This window comes from Aotus nancymaae, unplaced genomic scaffold (genome assembly GCF_030222135.1).
Source record: "Aotus nancymaae isolate 86718 unplaced genomic scaffold, 86718_ANA_hifiasm-v0.15.2.pri h1tg000057l, whole genome shotgun sequence".
Classification (NCBI taxonomy): Eukaryota; Metazoa; Chordata; class Mammalia; order Primates; family Aotidae; genus Aotus; species Aotus nancymaae.
Genome location: NW_026988471.1, coordinates 8,711,046 through 8,726,415, shown reverse-complemented (window position 1 = coordinate 8,726,415; position 15,370 = coordinate 8,711,046). Strand labels below are relative to the sequence as shown.

Genomic DNA, 15,370 nt, shown 5'->3' with positions numbered 1-15,370 from the left:
CCAACAGAATAAGGGGCTCTTTGATGGGTAAGGTTGGAGCTATGAGGACCTCCGATTCACCTTTTGTTCCCATCAATTGAACCCATGTCTTTCCAGAATGTTGAAATGCTGAGTAGCATGGATTCCGCATCAGTTCGCATTATCAAACCCTTTCCTGCACCCCAGACTCCAGGCCGCCTGCAGCCTGCCCCTGTGATCCCTTCAGCACCAGCAGCTCCAAAACTGGACCACCAGAGAATGGACACCATCCAGGAAGACCCTAGCACAGACTCACATATGGATGAGGATGGGTTTGAGAAGGACCCCTTCCCAAATAGCAGCACAGCTGCCAAGTCATTTGAGGATCTCACGGACCATCCGGTCACCAGAAGTGAAAAGGCTGCCTCCTTTAAACTGCAGCGTCAGAATCGTGTTGACAGCAAAGAAACAGAGTGCTAGTTTAGTTCTCAGCTCTTTTCACTTAAGTGTGCAAAATATTTTTATAGATTTGACTTAAAATCTCAGCTTATTTTTGTGAAGATTGGGAAGTAAGGAAGTGACTGTTAACAGCAGATGCCGGTCATGTGTTTGAACTTCCTGCAGATAAACAATTCTTGTGTGGTTCAGCCCTTCTCCTTTTGAAAAGGTAAGGTGAAGGTGAATCTAGCTTATTTTGAGGCTTTCAGGTTTTAGTTTTTTAAGTATCTTTTGACCTGTGGTGCAAAAGCAGAAAATACAGCTGGATTGGGTTATGAATATTTACGTTTTTGTAAATTAATCTTTTATATTAATAACAGCACTGACTAGGGAAATTTTTTTTTATACACTGTAATGAACCGCTGAATATGAGGCATTTAGCATTTATTTGTGAGGACAACTGGAACACAATAGGTTTAATTTTTGCCTTCAACTAAAAACAAAGGAGATAAATCTAGTTATACATTGTCTCTAAATATAAATTGTCTCTAAATTGTGGGTCTATTTCTAGTTATTACCCGGAGTTTTTAAGTAGTAGGGAGAATTATACATCTAAGTTTAGAAATCATTTGTGTTAATATGGCTCTTCATAATTCTAAGACTAATACTCCCTAGTAGTCTAACTACCTAACTTACAGTGAGGGCAAGTGCTAGCTAGTTGAATTTATGGAATCCTATCAACTGTTTAGGGCCCTGATTTGCTGGGTGATTTTTCTGTGTAAGTATCTTCATGTATCCCTATTACTGATAGGGATACCTGCTCTTAGAAAATTCACTATTAGTCAGGTGTGGTGGTTCATGCCTGTAATCCCACCATGTTGGGTTGCCTGTTTTCAAACACTAGTGAATAAGAGGGTAAGATATTTCTTAAGAATAGGTTGTTTTGAGGCCGGGCGCGGTGGCTCAAGCCTGTAATCCCAGCACTTTGGGAGGCTGAGGCGGGTGGATCACGAGGTCAAGAGATCGAGACCATCCTGGTCAACATGGTGAAACCCCGTCTCTACTAATACAAAAAAATTAGCTGGGCGTGGTGCCTGGGATTACATGGCGCGTGCCTGTAATCCCAGCTACTCAGGAGGCTGAGGCAGGAGAATTGCCTGAACCCAGGAGGCAGAGGTTGCGGTGAGCCGAGATCGCGCCATTGCGCTCCACCCTGGGTAACAAGAGCGAAACTCCGTCTCAAAAACAAAACAAAAACAAAAACAAACAAAAAAAAAAGAATAGGTTGTTTTGAATAGGCTGAGGTGTGATGAGCCAGCCAGGAGACAGAATGCTACCTGCCCTTACGGTTGGGGGGGCCATCCCCACAAGAACCGATTCTTCAGAAACCCTTTTTATTGACCCACAAGCAGATATTTGAATTATTTTATTGCTCCAGGACTCTGGATGGGCTGCATTTACTGTGTGAAGGATAAAAACCATTAGCCTGAATTCTGATTTCTATAAATTGCCATTAAAAGCTTTTTTCCCCTACGAACTGAAATGTGCTCACCAGCCAAAACATTTTAACTTGTAAACTTTGAGGGCAATTAACCAAACCTGTGACTAATGTCCTTCCCCCCCAAACTTTTCCAAGGACATTTGTTACGCAGATACTTGTTATACTAATACTTGAACTTGTACCTTATGGTATTTGCTGTCTTTTAACTAGTCACAATATTCTTGTATTTTAGTTACACTTTTGGAATTTGATAAAAGGTGTGTGGGTGTATGTGTGCAGCAGTTCTCAAAAGACTGTAAGAAAACCATTTTTATAAAATTGTGACTTTTTAAAAAAAAAGTCTTTGTCATTTGTAAAATTAAGCTGCTTAGGGTACATTTTATAGCTGTAGCACTGATATCTGCATTAATAAATACTATCATCAAAACACAATGGACCCAAGTACAAAACTTCCCTGAAAAATCCTAATACTTTTTTATTATTAATATCATCGGCAAAGGTTTAAGCCGGAGGAAAAAGGGGCATCATCTCTATGTATTGGCAGCTTTCAGTTCTGTATATTAATGAGCAGACTTGGGTCTCCTGTGATTGGCTAATGGTCTCCATCTCCTAGCAGACTTAATTCAGGTTTTGCTTCTGCGACATCCCGCCAGTAAGGAAGCAGCAAAGGCAGAGAAGAGACCTTTCTCTCTATCAAAGGCCAGAGATGTGAGAACAAAAATTCATTCCCCTTTGGTGACAAATGTAGTCCATCTGATAAATAGGATGAGAAGTCCTAGAAGGGAGAGAGAAATTGGTTAAAGGTAGGTAACTGGCCAGGTGTGGTAGGTCCCACTTGTAATTCTAACACTTTGGGGTTGAGGATCACTGGAGGACAGTTCGAGACCCTGTCTCTACAAAAAAAATTTTAAAAATACAAAAATTAGCCGGGTGTGGTGGCACAGACCTGTATTCCCATCTACTTGAGAGGCTAAGGTGGGAGGATCACTTAAGCCCAGGACTTTGAGGCTACAGTGAGCTATCATCGCACCACTGAGCTCCAGCCTGGGTGATGATTGATAGAGCAAGACTGTCTGTCTCTAAGATTTAAAAAAAAAAAAAAAAAAAGTGTGGGAGGGAGAGTATAAGTTTTCTGAATGCCAGTGTGTAACATTCTCTCATCTGTGGCCCTGTGCCAGATCACCAGCCCCTTTCATTTTAGGCATCAGACCAGAGTTGTCGTGGACTACAGTGGCACTGACGTGCTATTACATAGGTGTTTGTTTGAACACTTACTTACACAACCCTTACTAGTGTTATAGTACGGTCTATTATAGAACCAAGTTTCATGAAAGTCACTCACTGTTAAATGAATTGGGACCTCATTCTAGATCTCCTGAGTCATATGACATGATTCTCAGGTTATTGTTTGAAAGAGCCTTAACAGGGAAATATGGCCTATAAACATAATCAGCAAAAAATAAAAAATTTGGTATCAGGTCTCCCATGAGTCAATGTTGTTTTTGACTTAGATTTTTAGGTGGCAAGAACTTGTACCATCTAACCTAGACTAGTAATTCCTGAGACAAGAGCGCAGTCTCGCTCCCACTCCCCTGAACTCAAGAGTATATATTTTTGGAGATGATAGATAGGTTTTGCTTTGTTGCCTAGGCTGGAGAACAGTGACATGATCATGGCTCACTGCAGCCTCAACCTCCTGGGCTCAAGTGATCCTTCCAACCTCAGCCTCCTGAGTAGCTGGGACTACAGCCATGTGCCACCATGCTGGCTAATTTTTGTACTTTTTGTACAGACTGGTGTCCTTATGTTGCCCAGGCTGATCAACTCCTAGGCTCAAGCAATCCTCCCACCTCGGCCTCATGAAGTATTGGGATTATAGGCATGAACAGCCATACTAGGCCCTGAACTCAAGAATTTTACCCATACAGTCATTTCTCACTTGGGGAAGAATCTTCTTACCAGGGAAGAGCTCTGTTAGAATCTGGGTGCCAACTAGCTTACGTGACTTTCATTTTTTTGACGGAGTCTCGCTCTTGTTGCCCAAGGCTGGAGTGCAATGGCATGGTCGTGGCTCACTGCAACCTCCGCCTCCCAGGTTCAAGCAATTCTGCCTCAGCCTCCCAAGTAGCTGAGATTACAGGCGCTAATTAGCCAACATGCATGGCTAATTTTTGTATTTTTAGTAGAGATGGGGTTTCACCATGTTGGCCAGGCTGGTCTTAAACTCCTGACCTCAGGTGATCCACCCGCCTTGGTCTCCCAAAGTGCTGGGTTTACAGGCGTGAGCCACCGCACCCAGCCCAGTCTTGCCTTTTTGGGATACCAAGCAGGTGGACTCATGTAGTATGTATCCTTCAGAAACCAGCTTCCTTCCCTCAGTGAGGCGCTCTGAGTCACCCGTGTTGCTGTGTGTCAAGATTTCCTTTTTATTGCCAAGTAGTATCCCATTGCATGGACGCACCAGGTTCCCTATTCAGCCACAGGAGGACACTGGGGTGTTTCCAGCAGGCAGGAATGATGCTGCTGTCAACATCACACCCAAGTTATGTGTGATCGTAGTTTTCCTTTGTCTAGGGCCGATAACCCAGGAGTGGACGGCCAGGTCCTCCCTAAGTGTATGTGTGACTGCGTAAGAAAATATCCAGCCATCTCCTGAGTGGCTGCACCATTCTATGGGACCTGCTTTTTATCTTTTATATTTGTAAATATGCTTTCAGGCTTTAAAACAAAGTAACTTAATTAGAACTACATATCTCAAACTGAGTTATCAGCCAATACTATATTCAGATTCACTGTTTTACGTATTAACAAGTTTTAGCTTTCTGCCATTCTATATGTGAAAGAAGAACTTGGCCTGGATGTTCATAAATAGGAGCTATGTATTGCTCATTCACATCACTGTGTACTACTGGCCAAGGAGCCTGGCCGAATAAGCTGCTGGGCTTGTGAGCCATCCTGGAACCTCCATTCCTTCCCTCCTCAAGCCTTTTCGTTTCCATTGGCTAAAGGGATGACTTTCAGCTAAGCAGGACCTTTCTAGGGAAAGCTGCACACACAACTGGTTTACTTCTGTGTGATCCTATTCACCCCAAGAGGACTGAGCAAGCCACCATACCTGGCTATCTTGCATCAGGGTCCACAGGTCAAGTACGTCAGTCCCACAGTCTTGGGCCACTTGTAAACACGCATTGGCATATTCACCAACAACAGAGTTCAGGCGATTTAGTTTGCAACCTTTTGGAGAGAAGAAATCGAGGTAGCAGGTGATAAACCCAAGTGCTGGTCCTTGTATAAGTTCTGCTTTACTCATCTAGACAGTTTCAAGTGCCATTAAATACTGACCTCACTTGGGCCAGCCCTAGGGTTTGGGGTATATGTTGATAGGCCTTGCAGGTTACTGGTGTGTGCTGCTCTACCCAGCAGAGGACAAGGTACAATGGCAAGAAGGAGCCTTTAGTGGTAACCAGAGCCTTCTGAGGAGCCAGGGAGGATGTTCTAGAGGGCACCTTGAAGAAGGCACAGAGGCAGAAAAAGGGCTGCTTGGAGAGTGCCGGCTACAGGAGCTGGGCTGGGGGCTGGTAAGGGCTGCACTGGGAAGGAATGCCGGGCCACGGAGGCTGAACGCTGTGCCGAAACCACTGGCTTCTCACATGTAACAGCTGCACTGCAGCACAGCAGAATAATTTGTAGACTTCGGATACAGACTGTTTGATGCCCACAGTTTTCACTAAATACCTGTGTGACTGTACAGCTTTCTTAACTGTCCTGAAGCTTTCCACATCCCTGAGATGACAGTGCCTACGTAATTGCAGGAATGCTGACAGGACTGAGACTAAACTCCAGCAAAGCAGCCAGCACAGAGCAATTAAGCGTATCTAACACAGGCGCAGGCTGCCTCCTCCTCCCAGGGAGCTGCACTAGGGAAGGCTGCAGTGAGGTATCTGGGGATTGTGCCAGGTTAGTTTGGAAGGAGGGGCCGGGGGTAGGAGAAAAGGCTCAGGAGGCTGCAAACAGGACAGTGAGGGCTGGCGGGAGGCGGACTACAGAATCGTATGAAAGAGAAAGCATGAGGATACGGGCAACTGGACGTGGTCACAGGAGGACCTGTGCTCGCCCAGGCTCTACGTCAGAGAGAAGAAACTATTTGCCAGTTTTGATTCATATATGGGATCAATTGTTCATTTCTAAAATTCACCTGGATTATAACTAGCTATCTCATTCCTACAAAAAAATTTTAAAAATTAGTTGAGCATGGTGGCACATGCCTGTGGTTCCAGCTACTTGGGAGGCTGGGGCAAGAGGATCACCTGAGCCCGGAAGTCAAAGCTGCAGTGAGCTATAAGCAAGCCACTGCACTCCAGCTTGGGTGACACAGCAAGACCGTCTCAAAAAATAACCAGCTGAATTTCTAGGGGACCAGTTATTGAGATGTAACCTCTCCTCTACCTGCTTTGCTCATTGCTGAGTTTTTAAAAAGTCTGCACTGGGCTACATTCACGGATGGAAAGAGGAAATGAAATTAAACATTCAGAATGTCATATATTCTTTCCCTAGGAAACAGTAAACAGAAGTCTGAACAGCTTCTGTGGACCAAGCTATATAACATTCATCCCCTTCTATTAAAGCCAAGACAACACTGCCTCCCAAATCAGTTATGGCTGCAGGCCCAGAAGCAAGCTAGTGGGTCTGGAGGTGTCTCCAATGGAGCTTTGTGGGCCTTTATGCCTCCCTGCAGAACACTCTGGTATCTCATGCACAGCATTAGGGGCCCTCTGCCGTGATGTGATGTCCAAAACCTACTGCCACCATGCCCCACAGGCTGGGGTTTCTCTCCAAGTTTGTGCCTCCAGTGTGTGGCACCCCTTGACATATGCTGTGTGTGACTTCAGAATGCGTTGGATTCTCTAAGGATGAGAGGCCCTTTGAGATCAGGGGACATAGCTACAGCCCAACTCAACAGTAAACTCGTGTTAAGTACTTGAGCTCTGAAGTCACACTACTGGATCTGATTCCTGGTTCTGTCATTGGCTGTGTGATCTTGGGCAGGTTACTTAACCTCTCTAAGACTCAATGTCTCCACTGGTAAAGTAGGGACAGTAACAGTCTTCCATAAAGTTGTGCTATGTGTGCTGTAGTGTGTTTGAGAAACATCTGGAGTGCTGAAAATGGGCCCAGAAATCTACCTATAAGTACTGTTTGAGTCAGACTATGCTTTGAGAAATAGCTGTTCTGTGTTGCAAGGCCAATAATTTGTCCTAGAATGCACAGTTCTCAGTGGGCTGCACGTGCACCCTGGAGTTTGGCAATTGTAACGGTCAGCAGATGTGAGGCCTGTGGTTCCCTCCTGACTATCTGAAGCCAGAATCCCTTTCCTATGTCAAAAAAGGGATCAGGTATAACATAATGGAAGCTGTACTTTTATTAATAACTTTGGATGACTGAAACAGACTGAAATGGACATACAGAGGCCCTAAGAGACAGAAGCCCCCAGGCAGGAAACCACTGCCTATCAGTTCTTCCCTCAGTGTTCCTATCCAGGTTTGCCGAGACTGGCTGTGGTTTGTTTACCTTGTATGATGCACTGTTTTTCCCAGGCTGTTTCACAAAGTGGGGTCGGCGTGATGAGAATGACTCGATTCTCAGGGATGTCCACAGACTTCAGGTACTGCACCATGCTCTTTAAATTTGCAGCATACTCATCCAGGGCGATGTGCTGCTTGGGATTTTCTTCTGTTCAGGAGAAACACGAGTACTCACCAAATGCGTATTTATTGTAAGTGATGACAACTGAGGTGAACACACTTCTGCAAATGCCTTCGATTCATGATGTCACTGGGGAATTGTTTAACACCAAGGACACAAAGTGAAGGTTTTCTCCTTAATGAATTAAAATGTATAGTTCTTCATAAACAAGACTTCAAAGGCTCTGAGTAGGGGCACTGTAAGTACTTTTTTTTTTTTTTTTTTTTTGAGACAGTGTTGCTCTGTTGCCAGGCGCCAGGCTGGAGTGCAGTGGCACGATCTCGGCTCACTGTAACTTCCGCCTCCCGGGTTCAAGCAATTCTCCTGCCTCAGCCTTTTGAGTAGCTGGGACCACAGGTGCGCGCCACCACGCCCAGCTAATTTTTGTATTTTTTAGTAGAGATGGGGTTTCACCGTGGTCTCAGTATCTTGACCTCGTGATCCGCCCACCTCGGCCTCCCAAAGTGCTGGGATTACAGGCGTGAGCCAAAGTACTCTTGTCTTTTCGTCACTAGTGTCCAGATGGTTATTAAATCAATGAGGTTGAATTTGTAAAGAAATTCAAGAGCCCAGCCTGTTGAGTGAGACGGCCTAGGTTCGAACCTGCCTTTGGCACTCCTTGCTACAGAACCACAGCTAAATACTTAGCCTTTCTGTACCTTATTGGTAAAATGAGGACGATAATAGGGTCTCCCTCCTAGGACTGAAAATCAAAATAGCAAAGATTTTACAGCACTGAGCAGGATGCCTTCACAAAGCAAGCACTTGGTCTAAACAAATGCACCCATGACTACTACCTCTGTTATTGCAAAGAAGTATTTTCTAGATAGGCTCTCTCAAGTATTCCAAGGGTCACGGTAGGCCATTTGCTAACCACATGTAAGGACGTGTAAAGAAAAAAAGTCACCAATGATCCTACCACCCAGAAAACCACTGTTGGCATTTGGATGTATATCTTTCCCATCTTTTCATGAAGATATGTACACTTTAAATAAAAATGAGTTTGCACTGAAGATTATATTCACATTGAAGACTTTATATTTTGCTTTATTCTACAGATTGTTTTAGAGACAGGTTGTCGCTCCATCTCCCAGGCTAGAGTATAGTAGTGTGATCACAGCTCACTGTAACCTTGAACTCCTGGGCCCAAGTGACCCACCCACCTCAGCTTCCCAAGTAGCTGGGACTACAGACATGTGTAACCACACTTGGCAAATTTTGCTGTTGTTGAGACAAGGGTCTCACTCTGTTGCCCAGGCTGGTCTCAAACTCCTGGCCTCAAACAATCCTCCCACCTTGGCCTTACCTCCCAGTGTTGGGATTACAGGCATAAGCCACCATGCCTGGCTCACATAACATATTATGAGCTTTTCTGTGTCCATAAATAGTCGTCAAAAAAAATGATATGTAGTTGTCGGGTGACCACATGTTTGTTTCCTTACTGTACAGCTTCTAATCTGCTGTTTAAAATAGCAGTACACAGCTGGGCGTGGTGGCTCACACCTGAAATCCCAGCACTTTGGGAGGCAGAGGTAGGTGGATCACCTGAGGTCAGGAGTTTGAGACCAGCCTGGCCAATACGGCAAAACCCCGTCTCTACTAAAAATACAAAAACAGCTGGGCGTGGTGGCGCGTGCCTGAATCCCAACTACTCAGGAGGCTAAGGCAGAGAATCGCTTGAAACCTGGGAGGTGGAGGTTGCAGTAAGCTGAGATCGTGTCACTTCACTCCAGCCTGGGCAAAAGGTCAAAACTCCATCTCAAAAAAATAAGTAGCAATACCCAGAAATCTCTGCACACATATTTGGCTGCATTTCTGAATACTTCCTTAGGTTGAATTTCTCCATGTGGGCAGTCACTTGACCCTACTGTCACACAGCTTTCCAGAAGGATCATAAGCTCTTCTCCCTCCAAGAATGAAGAGTTCCAATCTAATTTCATGCCTGTCAGCTATAAGCATTACCGCTTCATACTGCTTTTCTTTATGAGTCAAAAATCAAAATATCTTGTTTTAATTGGCATTTTTGGATAAGTTTTCACACATTTTCAAATATGTATTTGCTGTTAAAATTTCTCCTTTATCTGTTCCTGTCCTTTGCCCATGTTTTCCATCGGAGTATCTGTCTTGATTTCCACACCAAAGATATTACTGTTTTGTCTGTCATAATTGTCAGGCATTTTCCTCAACACATCATTTTCTCTTTCAGTTTTTTCTAACCTAAGCTATTTTAAATTTATTTCATAAACCTGTTTTTCCTTTGTGGCTTCCTCCACTGCTTTTATACTTAGGAAGTGTTTTTCCTTCCTAAGTATAATTTGCTAAAAATTTATCTTTTTAAAAAATTGTTTTGAGTTTTCTTAGAGTTTTTGGTGCAAGATATAAAGTGAAGATTAATTTCTTCCCCAATTTAGTGGTCAGCATGCAGTCTCTACTGACACCTGTAATCTACAGAATCTTTCTCCTGGGAGCAAGAATTCCTCTGACTGCAGTTGGTGTTCCTTCATGTCCAGCCTCACCCTAGAGGCCCCCTCACTGTGCCTATAAATAGCTGGCCACACCACTTCTGTGACACATGTAGGGGCACAAAAGAAATCTCTGGAAGGTGACTACCTAACTCCCTAAACAAAGGCTGACTTTTCTCGTTTATAGCATGCAGAAGGCTCTTCTTTCAAGAGTAGAACGGGAAGAGAGAAAGGCCTCTTACATGGCTAGCTTTGCTCTAGTCACAGCAGCAATTCTTTAGCAAACAAGGAGAGTCCACCTCCTTTTCCACACCCACGTTCACTATCACCCAGGATTCAAGCCTCATCTAGGTCAGGGTGGCTGCTGCCCTGAGATACACCTCCGAAGACACCCCCGCAGCTGCGTCAGTGTCCTGCAAACCACAGGTATACTTAAGCTCTCTGCTGCCAAATGCATCAACTAAAGAGAGAAACGTTAAAAACTTAGCATAGCACTAACAGACTCTAGAAAATATTTTTAAGTGTTTGCAAGATTAGGACTGCCAGCAACCGAGGCATGTAGAAACTGAGTCGAGAATAAAATCCACCGGTTTTCAAGCCAGAAACACATATAAACTCAAGGAACTCTTATGTTTGGCAAAACTATCTATTGGGAGAAAGTAAACAGTTGAAAAAAGTCTATTACATTTAAGTTTGCTGCAACATAAAAATGATTAAAGTGAGCCAGAAAAACACAAAAATGCCTTTACCTTTTAGTGCACTGTCATTGGCCCCAAAGAAGATTGTAACAGCTACTGGGGTGTCCAAGCTGTTTCCTTTCCTGATTAATCTTGGAAGGATAATTTTCGCCCATCTGGTATTATAACCTGAAAATCCACGATTCAGAACATCACATTTTCTGAAATGCAAAATTTTCAAAAGATGAATTGTGGGAAAGAAGTTACGGCCCCAGTGCCAGCCTTTAGTGAGGGTGTGCTCTCTGGGATTCTCAGCCCGTCGTGTGTCTCTCAGGCCGCCCCACGTTTCACTTTGAAAGAAGCAAGTACATAGTTGAAGCATGCTAATCTTCCTTAAGCCAAAGATACAGGTGAATACGCCATACTCCTCTGTGAGAAATCATAGGTAATTACATATAAAGGGGTTGTGATTAAGTCTGCAGACTACCTGACTTCAGGCATGGTATAGTGGGGTGCTTTTAAAATGGAGTTCACAACAGACAGTTATTAATCTGAGCAAGTATCTCAGGTAAAAAGTTACTAATATGCTGGAACTTAAATAGTTTAGTTTCAGAAACTAAATTATTTAAATAGACCAGGCACAGTGGCTCACGCCTATAATCCCAGCATTTTGGGAGGCCTAGGTGGGCGGATCACGAGATCAGGAGTTCAAGACCAGACTGACGAACATGGTGAAACCTCATCTCTACTAAATATACAAAAATTAGCTGGGCGTGGTAGCAGGCATCTGTAATCCCAGCCACTCGAGAGGCTGAGGCAGGAGAATCGCTTGAACCAGGGAGGCAGAGGTTGCAGTGAGCTGAGATCGTGCCACTGCACTCCAGCCTGGGCGACAGAGCAAGACTGTCTCCAAAACGAAACAAAACAAAAACACCTATTTAAATAGTCTATGGAATATTTGAGATTTCTAGTTTTGATTAAATATATTAGTTGGTTTCAACTTAAACCAGTTCATAGGCTTGTTTCCTTCTTAAATAGTTGGATTCACAGTCCTGTAGGTGAAATGAAAAAAGAAAAAAGGCCAGGTTGCCTGGATTTGTTTCCCAGCTCCCTCTGACTAGGCATGACCCTGGACATGCCACTCCTTCCTCACATGGAAAGTGAGGAGAATCCCAGTTCAGGATTGCATCAGGCAGATTTAAAAGCCCTCAGATGGTACCAGTCACATAAGTGGGACTCTTTTTCTTAGTCTTGGTAAAACGATATGATCTGGGATTTGCTTTAGAATAATCCATAGTAGGAGGCATGGATGGGCTCGTTTCACTCTTTGATTCTGTAGATGTTTAAAGTTGTCCATAAAGTTTTCTTAAAATGAATCCTGGTGGTTCAATTTACGATCAGTAAATCAGTATAGTTTGGTGTACGGTTCAAATTCCTACAGATGTGTAAGCAAGCAGAGAAGCTGAGGCAGCAGTGGAGAAGCGCAGGCCACAATGTCAGGCAGTGGGCTCCGTTTAAAAAGTGGGGAACAAGTGAAACTCAGCCTTATTTCTAAGTAAGATTGAGTGTTTTTGTGTGTAATGATTACAAAATGCTGACTAGCCTTTTTACAGAGTGAAATTACAATACTTTAAAATGAAGTGCTGGGCTGGGTGTGGTGGCGCATGCCTGTAGGTCTCAGCTACTCAGGAGGCTGAGGTGGGATGATGGGTTGAGCCCCAGAAGTCGAGGCTGCAGTAAGCCCTGATCACACTGCTGCACTCCAGCCTAGGTGAGAGACCTGTCTCAAAAACCACAGAAAACCAAAACGAAGTGTGGTGGAATTGTGACAAGGCGAGTCTGTCTTAGTCACGGCAGCACTTCCAAAAAAAGACAAAGTAGCTTCCTGCCAGTGTGGTGTAGCAGTAAAACCGCAAGTTCTGCGATCACAGCGGCTGGGACTCGCATCTGTGTGCCCTTGACTGGCAGAGGCATTGGCCATTTACTTAATTTGAGTCTACCCAGCCATCAGAGCTCAACCCTAAAATATCTAACTGGTCAGACGGAGTGACGATTAGATGTTTTCTGTTCCTTCTCCTATACACTAGGAAAGGCAAGCAAAATTAACAAAGGAGAAATGTTCTGTTCAGAACTACCCTTCACTCTCTTCCCAAGATAATGACGTCTTCCCTCCATCCATAAGTACTCAAGTATCGGAAACCATTCTCACCTGACCAGCTTGTCAGCCAGCGATGCTCCCCATCCACCCTGCTGGAAGGAAAACTGGAGAAAGAAAAGCCCATTATTACCACAAATGACTGACCCGTCATTTCAACAAGGGCAGTTCTGATCCGCAATGCCTTTTGTTTTCTCTGCCCTCCCTTCTTGGCTTTTGTGCCTTGATTCACTCCGGGGAGGTCATTCTGGGGATTACAGGTAAGTACACCTGGCAGCACTTTAGCAGAGAGGGATTTTTCTCTATCAATTGAAAGCTAAACAGCCTGTAATCCCAGCACTTTGGGAGGCCGAGGCAGGTGGATCACCTGAGGTCAGTAGTTCGACACCAGCCTGGCCAACGTGTTAAACCCCGTGTCTACTAAAAATACAAAAATTAGCCCGGTGTGGTGGTGCCCGTCTATAATCCCAGCTACTTAGGAGGCTGAGGCAGGAGAAACGCTTGAACCCGGAAGACGGAGGTGGCAGTGAGCCGAGACCTCGACGCTGCACTCCAGCCTGGGCGACAGAGCGAGACTCCATCTCAAAGAAAAAAAAATCGCTAAACAGAAATCCAAGTTTAGAAGATAAAGTCAACTACAAGTCCAATGAGGAAATGAAGTCCACGCTGCCTCACTGGTTACCGAGCGGAGGGTGAACATTTCTCATACACATTCCCGTGCAATTCGGGAAGCCCTGACTGCCCCATATGCCTAAAAATAATGTTGCCAGTTACTGGCATATACACAAAAACCTGGTGAAGCAAGTCCTGAGAAGAGGACACACACAGGAACGGACTTTCCACTCCCTCCCTGAAGAACCTGCATTTAGAAGACCGCTCCCTTCCCGGGAGGTGAGATCTTGCATGAATAGATGGTCCTTTTCTACCTAATTCTTGAAGGCATTTTACTTCTAAGGTCAACCTCTGACGGCCCCACCTGTGTCCGTGGGGAGTGCGGCGAGCGGGTTCACAGCGCCTCCGCCTGCAGCCGGCCGCGGGGCCTCCGGGGACACAACGCGCGGGCGCCCGGAGCCGCTCGCCTGGACCCGGATGGGAACCGCCGCCACCTAGGACGGCGCGGAGGGGACGACCGCACATCTCGACCCAGGTGGGAGGCGGCGCGGGGCGAGCAGCGCGGCCGGGTCCCCTCGCGTCTGTGCCGGGAGCCCGGGCTCTCGCAGGGACCGTCTTGGCCTCCGGGATGCCGCAGGCCCGCAAGGCGCAGCCACTTGGGGGACCCGCCGCCCCTCCAGGGTCGCCACGGGCGTGGCCAGGCTTCCGCCCCAGCCGTTTCCTGGGCCGCAGAGGACGGCGAGGAGCCCCGGCCGTCTGGGCAGCAACCCCGCAGGGAGGCCAGGGCGAGAGGCTGAGCGTCCGGGTGGCGGTACCTGGGTGATGGAGTCCCCGAAGAGCAACACGCGAGGCCAGAGCAGGGCGCTTCCGCAGCCCGCGGCCTCGCACAGCGCCATGGAACCGCAGGCCGGGGCGGGGCCGCCAGCCCGGCGAGGCGCCTGCGCAGTGGCCGCCCGTGGGTTGCGGGAGCCTGGCTGGTCGGGCACCTAGGCGGGCGCGACGCCCGTGGCCCCTTGAAGTCTGCCAGAAGCTCGGCCTCCGCGATCCTTCACCCACAGCGAGACTGCCCCCAGGGAGCTCGGAGCCCGCGTCCCGCCGCGTGGGTCCCGGAAGGAAATCGGTTCCGGGGGGCCGCCCTAAGCCCACCCTGCGCTGGGCGGGCGCAGGTGCGTTCGGCAAAGGTCAGGAGTGTGACCGCAGGACGCGCGGCGGGCAGCGCTGCTGGCCCTCGGTGGGGCATGGGGCTGTTCCCATGGCCCCCCGGATGCTCCAGCCCCCCGGAAGAGGTCGCGGGGTGCGCGCGCGGCCTCCCGCGCCGGGCGTTACTCTGGAGGGCCCGTAACACGCAGGAAGCAGGCGCTGCGGAAACCCTGGCTGTACCTCGTGGTTCTGCGAATGACGAGGGAAAACAGCTGCACGTTCCAAGCACCCAGCCAGCGGCTTCTCTTTTCCCTGCCGTTGGGTGGATGCGCGGACACGGAGCACGACTTATTTCCAAGGGATTCATCTGTTGAATAAAACGTGGTTGCAATGCAACGTTCTTACCTCAGCTGTGCAATGAAGTGCAGCAGCAGAGCTAAAAACGAGTGGGAAGGACGCCTTGAAACCAGAGCTGTAGATGAATAATAGAAGGGCCTGGGGAGCCGGCGCAGAGGCGGATCCTGCTCCCTGGGGCGGGCGACGGACGCAGAGCATGACCTAATAGCTTGGATCACCTGGGCGATCTTTACAAACAATATCCAACCAAGGGCCCTCACTCCAGCCCAATTAACTCACCTCCTGGTAGCAGGACTTGGACACAGGTGCACTTGTAATGCGCCCCACG

At 46.8% G+C, this 15,370-nt stretch overlaps 2 protein-coding genes across 7 annotated transcripts in view; one reads left to right on the top strand and one right to left on the bottom strand.

Moving 5' to 3' along the window:
• The window catches only part of ADAM17 (ADAM metallopeptidase domain 17), a 67,254-nt gene extending 63,876 nt beyond the window's left edge, over positions 1-3,378 (top strand). For all 5 annotated transcript variants that reach the window (XM_064363835.1, XM_064363834.1, XM_064363836.1 and 2 more), the window contains one exon: positions 97-3,378. In XM_064363835.1, the coding sequence (XP_064219905.1) occupies positions 97-438 (342 nt within the window). In that variant the 3' untranslated portion in view covers positions 439-3,378. The remainder of the gene's footprint in view (positions 1-96) is intronic.
• Positions 2,348-14,441, bottom strand: IAH1 (isoamyl acetate hydrolyzing esterase 1 (putative)). 2 transcript variants are annotated; one of them, XM_012438810.3, is made up of 6 exons: positions 14,361-14,441; positions 12,988-13,040; positions 10,851-10,999; positions 7,466-7,627; positions 5,013-5,131; positions 2,348-2,672 (listed from the first exon to the last, which is right to left on the bottom strand). In XM_012438810.3, exons 1-6 carry the CDS (start codon positions 14,439-14,441, stop codon positions 2,490-2,492), a joined length of 747 nt encoding a protein of 248 aa, XP_012294233.1. In that variant the 3' UTR covers positions 2,348-2,489. The 2 variants fall into 2 exon arrangements, with proteins under 2 accessions (XP_012294233.1, XP_012294234.1); XM_012438811.3 differs by lacking the exon at positions 14,361-14,441 and having other exon boundaries at positions 10,851-10,967; positions 12,988-13,886.
• Between the last annotated feature and the right edge of the window lie 929 nt (positions 14,442-15,370).